This window comes from Patagioenas fasciata, chromosome Z (genome assembly GCF_037038585.1).
Source record: "Patagioenas fasciata isolate bPatFas1 chromosome Z, bPatFas1.hap1, whole genome shotgun sequence".
NCBI lineage: Eukaryota > Metazoa > Chordata > Aves > Columbiformes > Columbidae > Patagioenas > Patagioenas fasciata.
Genome location: NC_092560.1, coordinates 1,702,359 through 1,716,780, shown reverse-complemented (window position 1 = coordinate 1,716,780; position 14,422 = coordinate 1,702,359). Strand labels below are relative to the sequence as shown.

General features: G+C 36.3%; 1 protein-coding gene across 5 annotated transcripts in view; it reads right to left on the bottom strand.

Moving 5' to 3' along the window:
• Positions 1–14,422, bottom strand: part of KIAA0825 (KIAA0825 ortholog) — a 234,727-nt gene that overhangs the window by 102,536 nt on the left and 117,769 nt on the right. For 4 of the 5 annotated variants that reach the window (XM_065860472.2, XM_071802496.1, XM_071802497.1 and 1 more), the window contains exons 19-20: positions 12,993–13,148; positions 8,996–9,090 (exon numbers count right to left, since the gene is read on the bottom strand). In XM_065860472.2, coding sequence (XP_065716544.1) covers positions 8,996–9,090; positions 12,993–13,148 — 251 coding nt within the window. The remainder of the gene's footprint in view (positions 1–8,995; positions 9,091–12,992; positions 13,149–14,422) is intronic. The other variant, XM_071802499.1, reaches the window with a different exon arrangement.

Below are 14,422 nucleotides of genomic sequence, written 5' to 3'. Positions count from 1 at the left end.
GTAAGACCAAGATAACTTTGCAACTGGCAACAATCCAGGCATGAAAAAAGTGAAGAATATGGATTATGAAGCAAAATTTATTTCTAGATAGGAACTTCAAAACTAAGACAAATGTGCTAAATAGGGAAACTGAAGATCAGACTAATTTTATAAGGAAATTCCTCATCCCAAATGCAGGTGAGACACTGTTCTCATCCGCTTCAGAGACTGAAGAAGAATCTTTATTATCATGAGCATCCATATTTGGAAAAATACGAGAATTAGAGACAACAAGAAATTAGTACGTACAATAATCCAAGTAAATTCATACTCATTGCTCTTTGATAAAGTAAAATTAATATTTATCTACAGCTAGCATGTGTATTTAAGGATAATCCAAGGGAAAAAAAATATTACAGGGGAGGTATAAGTCCTCTGACTAGACTCTGCTTTTCCAGGGGATCCACAGAGTTTAAAGAAGAACGATGTGGAAAAATTGTATGGAGATTTCATTATTCAGCTTCTTATTATGGGTTTTTTCCCATCACTGCAGGTGAAAAGTCCAGTGCAGGTTGAACAAACAATAAAACCTTCTAAATCATTTCACTTTAAACATGTTATGACTTTCTGCCTACATTGCAGCACTACAACCTAAATTGATCTTCGTTCCAGGTAATTTTTGTACCAGAGGAAAGGACTGGAAAATCATTAAGAAAATGGCCAGTCATTTGTATGCAGAAAATACCTGCATTCATTTTTTTTTTCTGTTAAAGCTTTTGCACGCAATTTATGTGTACAAAAATTTATATTACCAAAAATATTTACACTTACAATTGCAAGCAAAATTGCATGTCCATTTAAATGAACTTGTTATTGTACTAAAATGAGCAAAATATTCTGTTTCGTTTCCTAAACTGAATAGCATTCCTCGGAAAACAAATGAATCTTTTTCTCTAAAAAAAAAAAAATAAATCAATAATAAAAACACGCCAGGGTTGCGTTTTTCAGCTAAAACGGAAAGACGGGAGTTTAGGAATGTTTGTAGACATGTCTAGTTTAACAGTTTCATGTGCTGGATGTGACTTTCACAGTCTGTTGGCAGCCTGCAGGAAAGCCATCACACCTGTGACTTGGTTGTTGATTAATGAGTCTTTCAATTCATCGCTACCATCTCAAGAAGGGCCGTGGCCTTTCCAAGCTTCAGTGGTTTATTCGCCTTCCACTGCAGTCCTACCAAGGTATCTTCCATAAAGGAAATCACACCTGGTTAAGGCTAATGAAAACCTCAATATGTCATTTTCTAGACAAGCCAAAAAGCATGTAAAACTATTAAAAAGATGTATTCAAGCAACATGAATGCAGTTTTGTCATAACCTGTCAATCTAAAGACTAACATAAAAAAGCTTTCTTCAATGACATCTCCCAGAGTCAACTATTAGAATAACAATTCTGAATTCCCTCCTTGCTACATGATGCAGGATGCACAATGGTTTCCCACCCTTCGCAAAGACCAATTTTGTTGTTAGGTACCAAAAAAAAGTTCACAGGGGGAAGAAACAAAAACACGAGAGACAAACAGTTTTTCTGGGCCAGAATCAGCATCAGGAACCCCTAAATTACAGTGTCTGTGTGCATTTTAAACTGCCAGTCACATCCAAGGTCAAGAGAAACCAAACCGTTGCTCTCCATCACCTTTGGAGGAAAACTAATGATAAAACCCTTCCTAAGAATGCCGAAAGGTAACTCAAACTAGCTGAGCAATTAAGCACAAGTAAAGCTGAGCCACCGTGCTTTTGTTGCTACCTAGGACTGGCCACATAACAGTTCCCATACACCACCTACTATATGGTAGCTCTGTGTCTTGAAATTTAGTCAAAAGAGCTAGGTTTTACTCTTGACTTTGCTACAGACTAATTTTACAGCCTAAAAGAAACCTTAAAGGTAACTTGCAGGACCAAATTTTCTATCTGGTTGTTATTATTATTATTATTATTATTATTATTATTATTATTATTATTATTATTATTATTATTATTATTATTATTATCATTATTATTATTATTATTATTATCATAATCATCATCGTTGTTGTTGTTGTTATTGTTGTTGTTATTATCATCATTATCATTAAATATATAATATATATTATACTTATATATTTATATGTACACATAAATAATAAATACATAAGATATAAGAGATACTATAACTAATAAACAAGATAAATATATATGAATAAATATTAATACTATAATATATAGATTATTATCGTTATTATTATTATTACTACTACTATTACTATTATTATTACTATTATCTAACTTTGACAGTTATACTTCCCCATCTACCTTACAGAGGATTCGCATGTCTAGACTCATTACAGCTTGGAAAGAAATTGGGATTCCTGTATGGAAGTTGAATTACTTTGCATTATCAGCACTTTGCTGAAAATCCTCTATCTAAAAGAAGCAGAAAGAAGAAACAACGGGTTGGTGGGCAAAACAGACTTTTGGCTTGTTGGGTTGTGTCCTGCAGCCTCTTCCTTTTGTAGATGTAGCAAGAAAGCCCACAGGTGGATGAGTAGCTAAGCCAGTGTTTATAGTTAGTGTAGTCGGTACTCTCCATGCATTAATACACATTTAGAGCTTTTGAACACACTTAGGATCACTATATATCTATTAAGAATGAAAACTTGGATACAGAAGGCTCAGAAAAAGGAAGAAAAGAATGGATAAGAAGACAAACATGATTATCTCCACTTAAGATCCTCAGTGAGCAAGAGGGTAAGAGACAGAGTTGAAAGGACGGCAAATTTTCTGCAGATGAAAGGAAGCTCAGCCAGGTCATGGGATGGCAATCACCAGGTTAATTAGACAGTGACATAAAGTGTCTAAGTGTCACACTTCCAAAGAATGATTTGTGGTTGCAGTACATAAAAATGTATCGTTATGAAGAAAAAATATATATTTTTAAAGAAAACTTTATTAACACTAATATATTGCATTTTTCCATCAAAACATATCAAAGGACATAAAAATGTGGACAAACATGACCTAATTTTTAAGGGAGAAACCAAGATACATTGAAACGTTATTAGAAGAATGGGCTTTAGATCACAGGCCTATGCTCCAGCCAATAAGCTGTGCTTAATGTACTTTTGAATGTAAAGCATGTATTGCAAATACTGTTTGGTGGGGTGGTTTTTTACTTATTTTTACTTTTTATAGATGCCAGATTTGAGCAACGGAAGCAGCATCAAATCAGAATGAAGCCTTATTTAAGCAAATTTATGGTTGTTACTTAAAAGAGAGCTGATAAGCACAGACTTCCATATCCTATGTACGCAAAGGACTCATCATAAAGGACTGCCAAGGGCTAAAAAGGAGCTCATGAGGTTAACTGGGAGACGGCAGTCCCTTCCTTTTTGGCATCTTTTGTTGGAGTTGCTGATGGAGAATATTGTTTTATTCATAGGATTCATGCAGGAGAGAGACACTGCTAACAAACAGAGCCGTCTAACGCATGCTACACATGGGAAGCCTCACCTTTAGCCCCACCGAATTCTGAAATTCCCACTACAACCGCACGCGTACCGGTGGCCGGAGTGGCACTGACACAGTGTGTAACACAGGGTCCCGTCTTCCCTCTCGCTTACCCATCTACATTCTGCCACCAACGCTTTAAATCTGCCAGCCAGGGCGCTAAGCCTACTTCTGACAGATCCGCTAAGGTCAGAGTACAGTTTCATTAGCTATGTCAGAAGAGGGTAAGCAGATGGAGGATAATCCTTATGTTGACGGATGTGACATATACCTTGTTATTGACCAACTCATCTATGGAAAAGGGTCCTTGCTTATCCAGAAAGGTCAAAATCAGATTTTTCTCAAAATCCCAGTGGCTTTTTCTTCTTTTTTTTTTTTGGTACATCCAGCAGCAGAGTCTAAACCTGACTCTGTGATCAATGAAGAGATGTGCAATAATGGATTAATACCTTTCACCCGCTTCTTTTGATACAGAAACAATGGAACACCGTCTTTCACAGCCCCCCATGCATCTCAGAAAGCCTGTTCGCACATGCATTACAAGGGCATCCATTATAATCTCACCAAGCAGGTGGTGATTACTGCAGTATTAATGGCATCCCAGTTCTTCACCAACACATCATTAATAGTTGACTTATAGCCATAACAATATGGATTTCCAATACCCAGCGATGTGGATACAGAAGGTCTAGGAGCATCTGCAGTTTGGAAGGAGGACTGAGTAACACATCCAAAAGTGCACTAGACGTAACACTGGCATCCTCTGCCATGCAGACAAGCTCTTGTCTTGGCATCGCGCCACTAACTGCTCTTACACTATGTGTTTCTTCTACAAAGAAAAATTGCCAGAGAACTTCCTACCTTTTCATAACCTGGGTATTTTTACTCATTTCTCAGATTTGGGCTTTTACAGAGTTGCATAAAAAGTCTTTTACAGACAACAAAGCACATGCAGTTTGCTGACATTCTTTTCAATTTCAAAACTACATAATACATTTTTCCATGTGTTGATAAACTGGATTTTAAAAGAGCATTTTCTGGATATCTAGTTAATCAACAACACAATGAATATAAACATTTTCTATAAATAGTTCACCATATGGCTACCATTCTCAACAGATGGTGTCTGTGTATCCACTTGAATATACGAGAGCTACACAGATTTTGCCCTGCAATCATTCGAAATTCTGAACAAGAATCTTTTACTTAATTTCAGTTTTATCACGTTTAATCAAGGCAAAACATATAATTTTATCACCTAGCTCTAGCATGGGGAACAAATGCCACAATTATATTAACAAATCTATTTGCAAAAGGCAAGTTGACAGTCCACACCCAACCCAAGTCGAAAGGATTTCAGAAGAGGAACACCAGGTGTAAAGAGTTCTGAATCTTAGGGTGGCACCTGCACCCAAGGACACCCTTTATGGTCCTCAAAGACAGCTTCACATGCAAATAGCCCGTGGTTTATCAAACAGAAAACAGTCTGGACTATGCTACGAAAAATTCTGGAGTCCAAAGAACATGAGAGTCTGTGTATATTTTGCAGCAAGCGTTACTAGAAAGCCTACATATTTTTATCCAGTTTTAGCAGAAAACAAACTTACTAATTTTTATAGTTTCCTTAAAGCAAATATACAAACAGTTCCAAGTTTTCTGAAGTAAATCACTTGGTCTTTCCTGTTTCAACTGAAAACTACTTAAGCTCACATCACCGCGCAAACACTTCCCAGAAAACTCTTCTCGAGCGACACCGGTTTATCTGTTAAAAATCATCTTCTAATTTCCAGCCTAGATGTTTTTAATGACATTTCTTATCCACTTGAACAAATATTGGTTTTCATTTGTGTAATTTTTATAACTTGGTCCTGTTTCTCATCTGATGTATTTACGGTGAATCAACATACTCTGTTATTAAGTTGATGTGCTTCCTTTTCTCAAGATCTTGTACCTGACTGCCATTGGCTTTGCTGAGCTCTTCTCTGTTTGTCCCTGTAGCGGCTTCTGCTCAGAAAAGCAAATTACTGCAATATTGGAGAATAGCTTCACGTGTTACGAAAGTGTCTCAGTTGTTTCTCCTAATTATAGTGAGTGGAATGTAGTTATTCTCTATAGTAATGTATCTGATGCACCTGAAAGTCCTGTAGAAGTGCAGGAGGAAGGTCACATCTCAGAACCACCAAAATATTAATATCTTTTAACTATTTACAAGTTGCCAAAATATTTATTAGGAAATAAATGATGAGAAAGTATTTAGCTTATGTATCATTATAAAGGAGCGTACATGAACAAGAAGGGCGATGTGGGGCACTGTGCTTTGGGTTTGTGCCTCCGTGTTGACAACGGACCAGCTTTTTGGCTACAGCTGAGCGGGGTTTGCACAGCAACACAGCCTCTTCTTCTTCCCTGTGGGGCACACGGCTGGGACAGCTGGCCCACTGTGACCAGAGGGACACTCCATGCCATATAAATGTTGCGCTCAGCACTAAAAGCTACACAAGGGAGAAGGAATGGGGGGATGTTTGAGGTTTATGAGCACGACAGCCATTAAAAGTTGAGATATACGTGAATTAAACAATAGCTATAAGCACACAGTCTTCTTGTCCTAATATATGTATTAGAGGTAGGGAATTCCCATTTGCTACAGGAAGGTCTAAGGATGTATAAATGAGTGCCAAGATTCTAAAAAGCAGCACCTATCAGTGTAAGCATTCAGGACATCATTTGAAATTTGGGAAAATCAAGCACTATAAGTTAGCTGGATGTTAATGGGGTTGATATTAAAAGATACTATTTCGAGTGTAATTGAAAAGTATGTTTTAACTTTTACTCTTGCAGCTCAAACTATATATAAAAAAAATTAGAAAGGAAAGGAATCCATCTATATATCCCCTTTCTTCCTTTAAGGAAAACTTAACAGTTTCTAAACATATGAAGTGTAAATAGGGATGAACACTACGTATTCTATGTTACTGCTTATTGCTCAGCTTTAATAGCCTTTTCCTGATAGCATTGTATATTTGACAACCTTGAAATAAAATAATACCATTAACCATCCTCATCTTTCACGTGAAAAACTTCAGAAACACTTTCACTTTGAGGATCACAGGGATGCATGGATTACAGCAGCCAACACAACAATTCATTCCCTTTTTAACCAGTCCTAAAAGCCTTTCACTTTCCCCTAACCACCAACCAATTAATTTGCCGACCACTTGCTGGCTCTGGGACAACGCTCCCTTAACCCCCTCCCACCTAACTCACTCACTAACTAGGTTAGGGGAGCATTTCCCTTGTAAATGAGTCCCTTAAGCATTATTACTTTTTTTCCACCAAAGAGAGAGCAGAGCATACTTATTTTACTTCATATGCAACAGACAGTATTTCTCTTTAAATGTCAAAAAAAAGGAAAAAGACCCCAATATTACCATGAACAGGTAAAAGTATTTATATCTGCACAGAATTAACTGATGAGGGAAGGATTCAGCATGTGTTAAAGAAGTAATTACAGTATTATATCACTCCACTTTATAAACTGAGGGTTCAAGTACTGTCCTTAGTTTTGATTAACTCACCTCAGGGGACAAATTGTAGGAAAATAAATGGGTTCATCATCAAAAAATTAACACACCCATTCAGCTTGAACCTTAACTCCCGAGCACAAGGTAAGGATTAAATTTACACAGTTTTTGGAAGGGATGTGAAGAATCCCCTAAAGATCAGGCTCGCTGGAGTCACTGCAAAGGCCAGCCAGAATTGCCCCAGCCAGCTGGAAAACGTGGTAAAACCTATTTTAGCTATGCTAAAAATTAAGTCTTGTGAAGACAAGCTACGTTGGGAGATGCTGGTCGCTAGGGCAGGTATTAGATTAGCAACTCTACCTAATGATCACAGTGGGTTTAAATGATCTGTTGGTCTGCAAAGCAGAGTGGTTTAAATAATAAATCCATGAGCTAATCATTAATGGCTTGCATAATGTCACTTCTAGATGAGAATTTCCATATCATGTAGAAGGGCAATGAATGGAGACATTTTCAAATGAGGAAGGATTACAACAATTACAGCACTTATTAGATAAAAAAAAAAATAAAAATGCAACAATAGGTGATATGACAAAGGCGTGAAATACAGCGAAGGGCAGAGAAGGCACGTACATGACTTCCTTCTAAACTCTACAAAGAGATCAAAAGAGAAACGAAACGTGTTTCAAGATATCAGAGAAGATGAAATGTCCACAGAAAGTGTACCCTCTGCAAATCACAGCAGTCCTCTCTGCTCCCTTCGGCTCATATTGATGACATCAACATGAAGGGAAGTTCAAGAACCAGCTTGAGCCTGAGACTTTCCATTAGAATATCTTTTAAAAGGGCAAACTGCTTCATTTTTAATGAAGGACAACTGTTAGCAATCAGCAGGAGAACTATCAAAGGAAAAATAATTAGTACTGAATTGTCTCTGCCATTTAACATAAAAATGACACTACCAAAAAGTCCACGCAGTTCCGTATTCCGTCTGGTATTGGGTAACGGGGGACATCCAGAGGAGAACTGAATGGCACATTTTCACCAGCATGATCTTTTGTGCAATTGCATCAGAATTTTGGAAAACAATAATTTAGGTGGGGAAAGAATTAATCAGAGCAAAGTTATGAAAGAAGACTGGAAACAAACTGCACAAATATTTCATATATGAATTGAAGAATTAAATATTTAACACTAACTGCCTGCGCTCCATTGAGAAAATGGTGCAAAACCCATACATTTTTGACATGCGAATTCACACACTTTTGAAAATGTCACTCTGGTTTCCAAATAGAGAAACACTGCAGTTTAAAAGATGAGCAATATGACCATATTAGACATCATCATGAGGATTCAGCATTAAGAATGGAATGTTAAACTTCCTAGTTTACAACATGTAAGTTTTCCAGTTTTCACACGGATATAAGTAGTAGATATTTTAGAAAAATACCCATTTTTTCCACCTACTTGCTATCGATTCTGCATTAAATATATCTGCTTATGAATTAAGCACTTAAATTTTACAAGTGAAAAATTGTTACAATATTAAACCAAGTTCCATTCATTAAAAACTATTAAGGAAACACTTTCTTTTTCTAGCTACACTTGCCATGCCACCAATTAAATTTCAGATTCATTGCAACTTGAGTTTACATCCCCTAAGTTCTGCACTATGCAGCAGAAATCTCCCTCAGCAGTACAGGTTACTATTTATTTTTAAAGCACCATTTGAGGGCAATATCAACACATATTCATGTCTCAGAACTAAAAGAAATATTATTAGGTTCTTCAAAATAGGAATTGAAAACCACCTTTGTAGGGATCGAATACACTAGGCAACGACTATTTAAATATTGAATATTTAAAAATAAATATGCAATTTATTTTACAAATTTCACCTATAAAGTGAAAAAGACTACAGGGAAGTGCAATTATTTGCCAAAAGCCCATTACCTGTGTGCCAGCAGCACCCTGAAGGTCATCTCATTCAGTCCCAAATAACCTGGCAGCAAGTTTGACCAATCCCAGTTCCATTCAGTAATGGTTGACTGTTGATACATGGCAAGAAGCTATTGTTAGTTATTAATCAGTGTTAATATGATCAGTAAATTAAAGCTCCAGCTGTGATATACTAACCAAGAAGGAGGGGGGTCTAGAACAAGGACTTAGACAGATGATATCAATCATGTCCACAGAAGATGGTTTTTATTCCAATAAGACAGCAATTAATTTATAAATCCATTTGGGGATGTAGCCATTATTTATAAAAAGATAAATCAATTTTTGAACCGTTATTCTTCCAACTGTTAATGGCATTCTGCCCAACCACTTTGTCTCAGAGCTTGACTTTTTGTTTGAAAAGCAGAATAACTGGCAACTTTTTATGTAACACCAATTTACATTTTCTGCCGTCAGCAAAAAGTTTGTCATTGAAAACTTGGTACAGCTGGAATTCAAGATTTAACCTGTATTATAATTAGAGTGATGTTCTACTTGTCTATTGTTTTGTAAGGCACTCCCATCACCAGATGGTTATTATAAACAGCAATAAGTCTAGACAGTATGAACAAATATAACCCCCTATTGCTTATTTAATAAATAAAAGCAGACTACAATAATAGTGGGCAGATAAAAGACCACACAAAACATTCTACAAAACAGTAACTCCTGCTGCATAATATTAATTTTCATTGTCAGTAATGGTCAAGTAGTGACTACAATTCAACATCCTTGGGAGGAAATAATTAAAAAATTATTGTTTTAAGACGAAAATAGCATTGAGTAGTTTAAAAAAAAATTAAACAAAACACTGGAAATAAACCTAAATAAAAAGAGGGACGTTTGTATTGCAGTTCCTTTTTCTTCTTACATAAGGTGAAATGAAGATTAAGAAAGGGAGACAAGGGCAGCTAAAGAAATAATAGTATGGTGTGAAAGTGGAAAGTGAATCAAGAAGTAACAGTGAACATCTGATAAAAAAGAAATAAGGGAAGAAGATTCAGCTGAGAGAACAGTGGGAGCAGAACAACAGAGGGGTGAAAACAGGCAACTGTTCTATCTGAAGTAAAAACAGGCAAATAAATATGGAAGAAGTGCTTCTGAAATAAAGAGAGATTAAACAGAGAAGGTAAAGAGCCAGTAGCAACAGTCATAAAAACAAATAGGAAGATTTATAAGCATACTGGATAAAAATTCAGTTCAACAAACTGATCAGTTCTGTGAAAAAATAAAACATCAGTTTGAAAAAAGTCACTTCAAGAAAGGATTATAATTTAATTGTACCATTTTATTCTGTTGATACTGTTGAGGAGTTGCATAGCCTAGACTTAATGTTCCTAGACAATGGAGGAGCAGCAGCACTGGCAGAGACTGAGGTGTCAGGACAAATTGACAAAATCAAGAGCAACAAGTTACCAGGGCCAGATGGTGATTATTCAAGATTTTACAGGAATGTAAGAACGAAGGGGCTGAATCGTTAACAGAAATGACACACTTCTTAGAATCGGCTACTGGAAGAGGGTTGGAAGGTAAGAAATTTACATGTCATTAATAAAAATGCTACAGCTGATTTCAAAATAGCGGTTCAGTGGCCTTCGTTTCAGGAGGAGTAAAATTTGTAGAAATTACAATTGAGTATCTTGCTAAATTTGACACAAAAGGGACAAATTAGCAAAACTAATTTGTTAGAAAAGTTAACCACTTCCATGTTCTGCAGTTTTTGCCTATGCCACCAAAGAATACATGGATGCTTACCACAAATTATCTTTCAGAAAGCTTTTGAAATAACTTATTTTAAGAAACCCTCTACTGAGAGTGTGTCCACAGCGTATAGCGTAGACAAGTTCTTATATATTATATTATTAGATATTGTAGTAATATGTTAACATTCTTCGTTTAGAGCTGAACCAGCTCTCTGGACTCGCAAGCAGCGTTCCCGTGCCTATTCCCACCAGCCTTTTTCAGATAAAAGTTTTAAAAAGCAATACATGATTAACTCATTGACAAAATATGTTGTGAAATCAGCAGCTTCTTGGGACTTAGAATTTATAAAAGGTTAGCTGATGTATTAGAAACACGTCTAGTTACAATAGATTTGAAGAAAATAATGAAATTCATCCTGTATTGTACACTCCTAAGCTTTGGGGCAGTTGCCAATGAGTAAGAAATGAATCTAAAAAGAAATATATCCTTAGAGAAGAAGAATTGTCCCTTGCGAGTGCTGTAGTATCTTCTAAAGGCACTGCTAATAGTCTCAGAAAACCAGACACTGAGCTACACTGGCCATTATTTTATAAAAACACAGTCCCACATCACTAAATAAACGTGCAATTTTATGGTAAAGGGAACTAAGTTATTTAATAATATTATTAAGCTCAGGAAATAAGTCTGTCATTGTCAACAACAGGGTTGGCACCCCAGACTTTACGGTCCATGATCTGCTCTTTTCTTCTTTTAATTTAAAGATACTTTTCCATGCTCAGATAGACTTTCTGCCAAAAGTTTGCAAAATCCAAAGCAATTTAATATGAACTATCCCTTGTCATCTGTTGATTAATAGAGCACTGCAATCCTGCCGTGTAGCAGAAGAGTTCTTCCCTCAGTTATCAATACTTGAAGGTCTTATTCTACCACACCATTAACGAATTGACAATTGAGGCACGGTAAACTCTTTTCAGCACTTCAAATTGGAGTAAGTGATTCCACAGCCCCTCAAATTCTGCAAATTTGAGATATATATGAAGAGACTAGTGGAAGAGAAAAAAGACACTGTTAAAGCATCTTACTCTGGAGTGAGAAACCTTGCTAAATTGGTATTAAACTCCTTTTTCAGGATTTGTATTTGCAACGTGATGATGATTAACGATTCCTTAAGCAAGTAAGGAAAAAAAAACACAACAGCAAATCAAACCAAACCACCAAAACCAACCAACCAAAAGCCTCACCAGATATATTTTATGGCAATACACCTAGTTAAATAGCCCAAAATACTCAAAACTGGTAAAGATTATACTATTTGAAAGTTGTACTGAAAAAGGACATCTTTCTACCACAAGTCTGTAAGGTGAATTTCATGACACTGTAATACAATTTCTTTTTAAATATTTGAAATTGAGGTGTAGAATCAAAACCATGGATGATGGATTAGGAAGACTTGAGGAACTATGGTTGAAGATTAAGGGTCCAAGTGCCATCAGAAACTACATATAATTTTGTGTAATTAATTGGTAATGTGGTGTTCTGACTAAGATTTAGGCAATTTCATCTATTTTCTTTAACTGTTACACTACCAGAAAACTAATTTCTGCAACTAAATTACAATCCTTCACATATCACTAACACGGCTTAATGAAAACCACAGAATTGGATGCATAAGGGTTTTTTTTTGTTTGTTTGCTTTTGTTTTGTTTTGTTTTGTTTTGGTTTGTTTTGGTTTGGTTTGGTTTGGTTTGGTTTGGTTTGGTTTTTTCCCCTGTTTATTGTCACTATTCTGTTAAATGACTATTTCAAAAGCATCCTTTAGCGTTCAACTTTTCTGTGAAAGGCTCATCAGGAAGATTCTAAACGTGCACTTGGAGTTTTGCCCTGATTTTTCAAAGGACTAAAACTAGTCCTATGTACCATTACAGAGATGTAATAAATGTCTTTGCTACTAATCGTCTTTCCCTTGCCATGCTGAACTAACACAGGAGATCTAAGTAAATGCAAATTGCTCTTACATACAATACTTCTGATAAAGAAAAGGACAGTAATGGCTTTTCGAACACCATGCTACTGTAGAGGGTGCCCTCATTAGATTCCTGAGTAATAATATTCCCCTGCACTTCATCAAACGAGAACGCACATAATAAATTCAGTTTTCATAATTTCAGTCTCTGTCATTGTCATGGTCATAATAAGACCGACAAGTAAAAATTATGCTGTGTAACCAAGGTTTTAGGTTTCCACAAACCTGATTGAACACTTTTTCACAGGACTGTCTGTACACCTGGAAAGGGTTGAAGATGGGTTGCTCTTCTTGGCCCCTCAGCGTCAATGGCAGGAACTGGCTGGAGGAAGCAGCATCCTCAGTAGAATCCTCACAAGACAGCTGATCTTTCAAATATCCCTTTTTGAAGACAAAAAGAACCACAAAAAAGTATATGCAACCTAGCTTTCTAAGTGAAATTTGCCTAAATTTCAAGCATACCTTCGAATTGTGCTTGACACAAGTTCTTTATATTATCGGAGAAAATAAGTAATCTCTTACAAAAGCAAAAACCTAAGAGTAACGCCATTTTACTACAAACAACAAATAAACTCCTTCAACATCCATACAACTGGAGCAAATAATATGAGCTATTGTTTTGAAACTGTCACGAAATTATATGTATCAGTTACAATTCAAAATATATATGTTAGGCATACAGGGAAGTGAAAAACAAATGTTTTCTATGAGCTCTTCTGATGTATGATGGGTATTACACGATCTATTTCACATGATAAAGTATACATAAATATTTGAAGTTACTTTCTGGACAGCATTAAATAGTTACTTCATGACTATAAATTGTTTGATGAACATGTTCAAACCAGTTGTTTAAACACAGGAAATAAATATTTTTCAACTCTTCAAAGCTCTTAATTGTTTAAGCATTCAAAGACTAGAAGTCATTTATGATTTACATGGTAATTTTAGAAACTATCCTGTAACAGACGCATGATTATTTTGGCCGCAATCTTTTCTGTTTTCACTTCTTAAACTACTATGTAAATAAATCACCCTTGCATGCCAATAAGGTGTTTTGATTAAACAGAACCATTTTATGCAGAGTTAGATAATGAAACACTTACAGATCTATTTGCTGGAAGGACTACTGTGATTAAACGGTTTATTGTTATTAAAATGAAGCCCGTAACGATAGGATTGCCATAACATTGAGTGAGTACTCAAGGTGAGTCTTCATTAAGATGCTCCTCTTACTTTACAGTATTACCAAGATGATAAAAATTAGGGAACACGTTAACGACCTGCCAAGGCACCTTGTGCTCCTCCCTGGGTCTTCCTAAAAGAATAATTTCGTAATCGGTTTAAACTGATCCAACTGCAGTCTGGTTTGCAAGGCAGGAGTTTCCTCCCAATCCACACAGGCTGTAGCTGTTTCTCCCTTGTGTTGGCACTAACATATGTTGTGAAATCAGCCAGAAAAAGGAAAGGTTCCAGCCAGATAGAAAAGCCACACAAACAACGAGCCACACGATTTCTGTACCGGTGCAAAGCGGGGACCTGGGAGCAGGAAAGCATGGGGGCGACAGAAAGAGCTGGGCTGCCTCTTTCTGCCGGTTCACCTAAGTGTCAAAACTGCTTGAGACAACCACGAAATCATCCAAGTGTACGTAAAA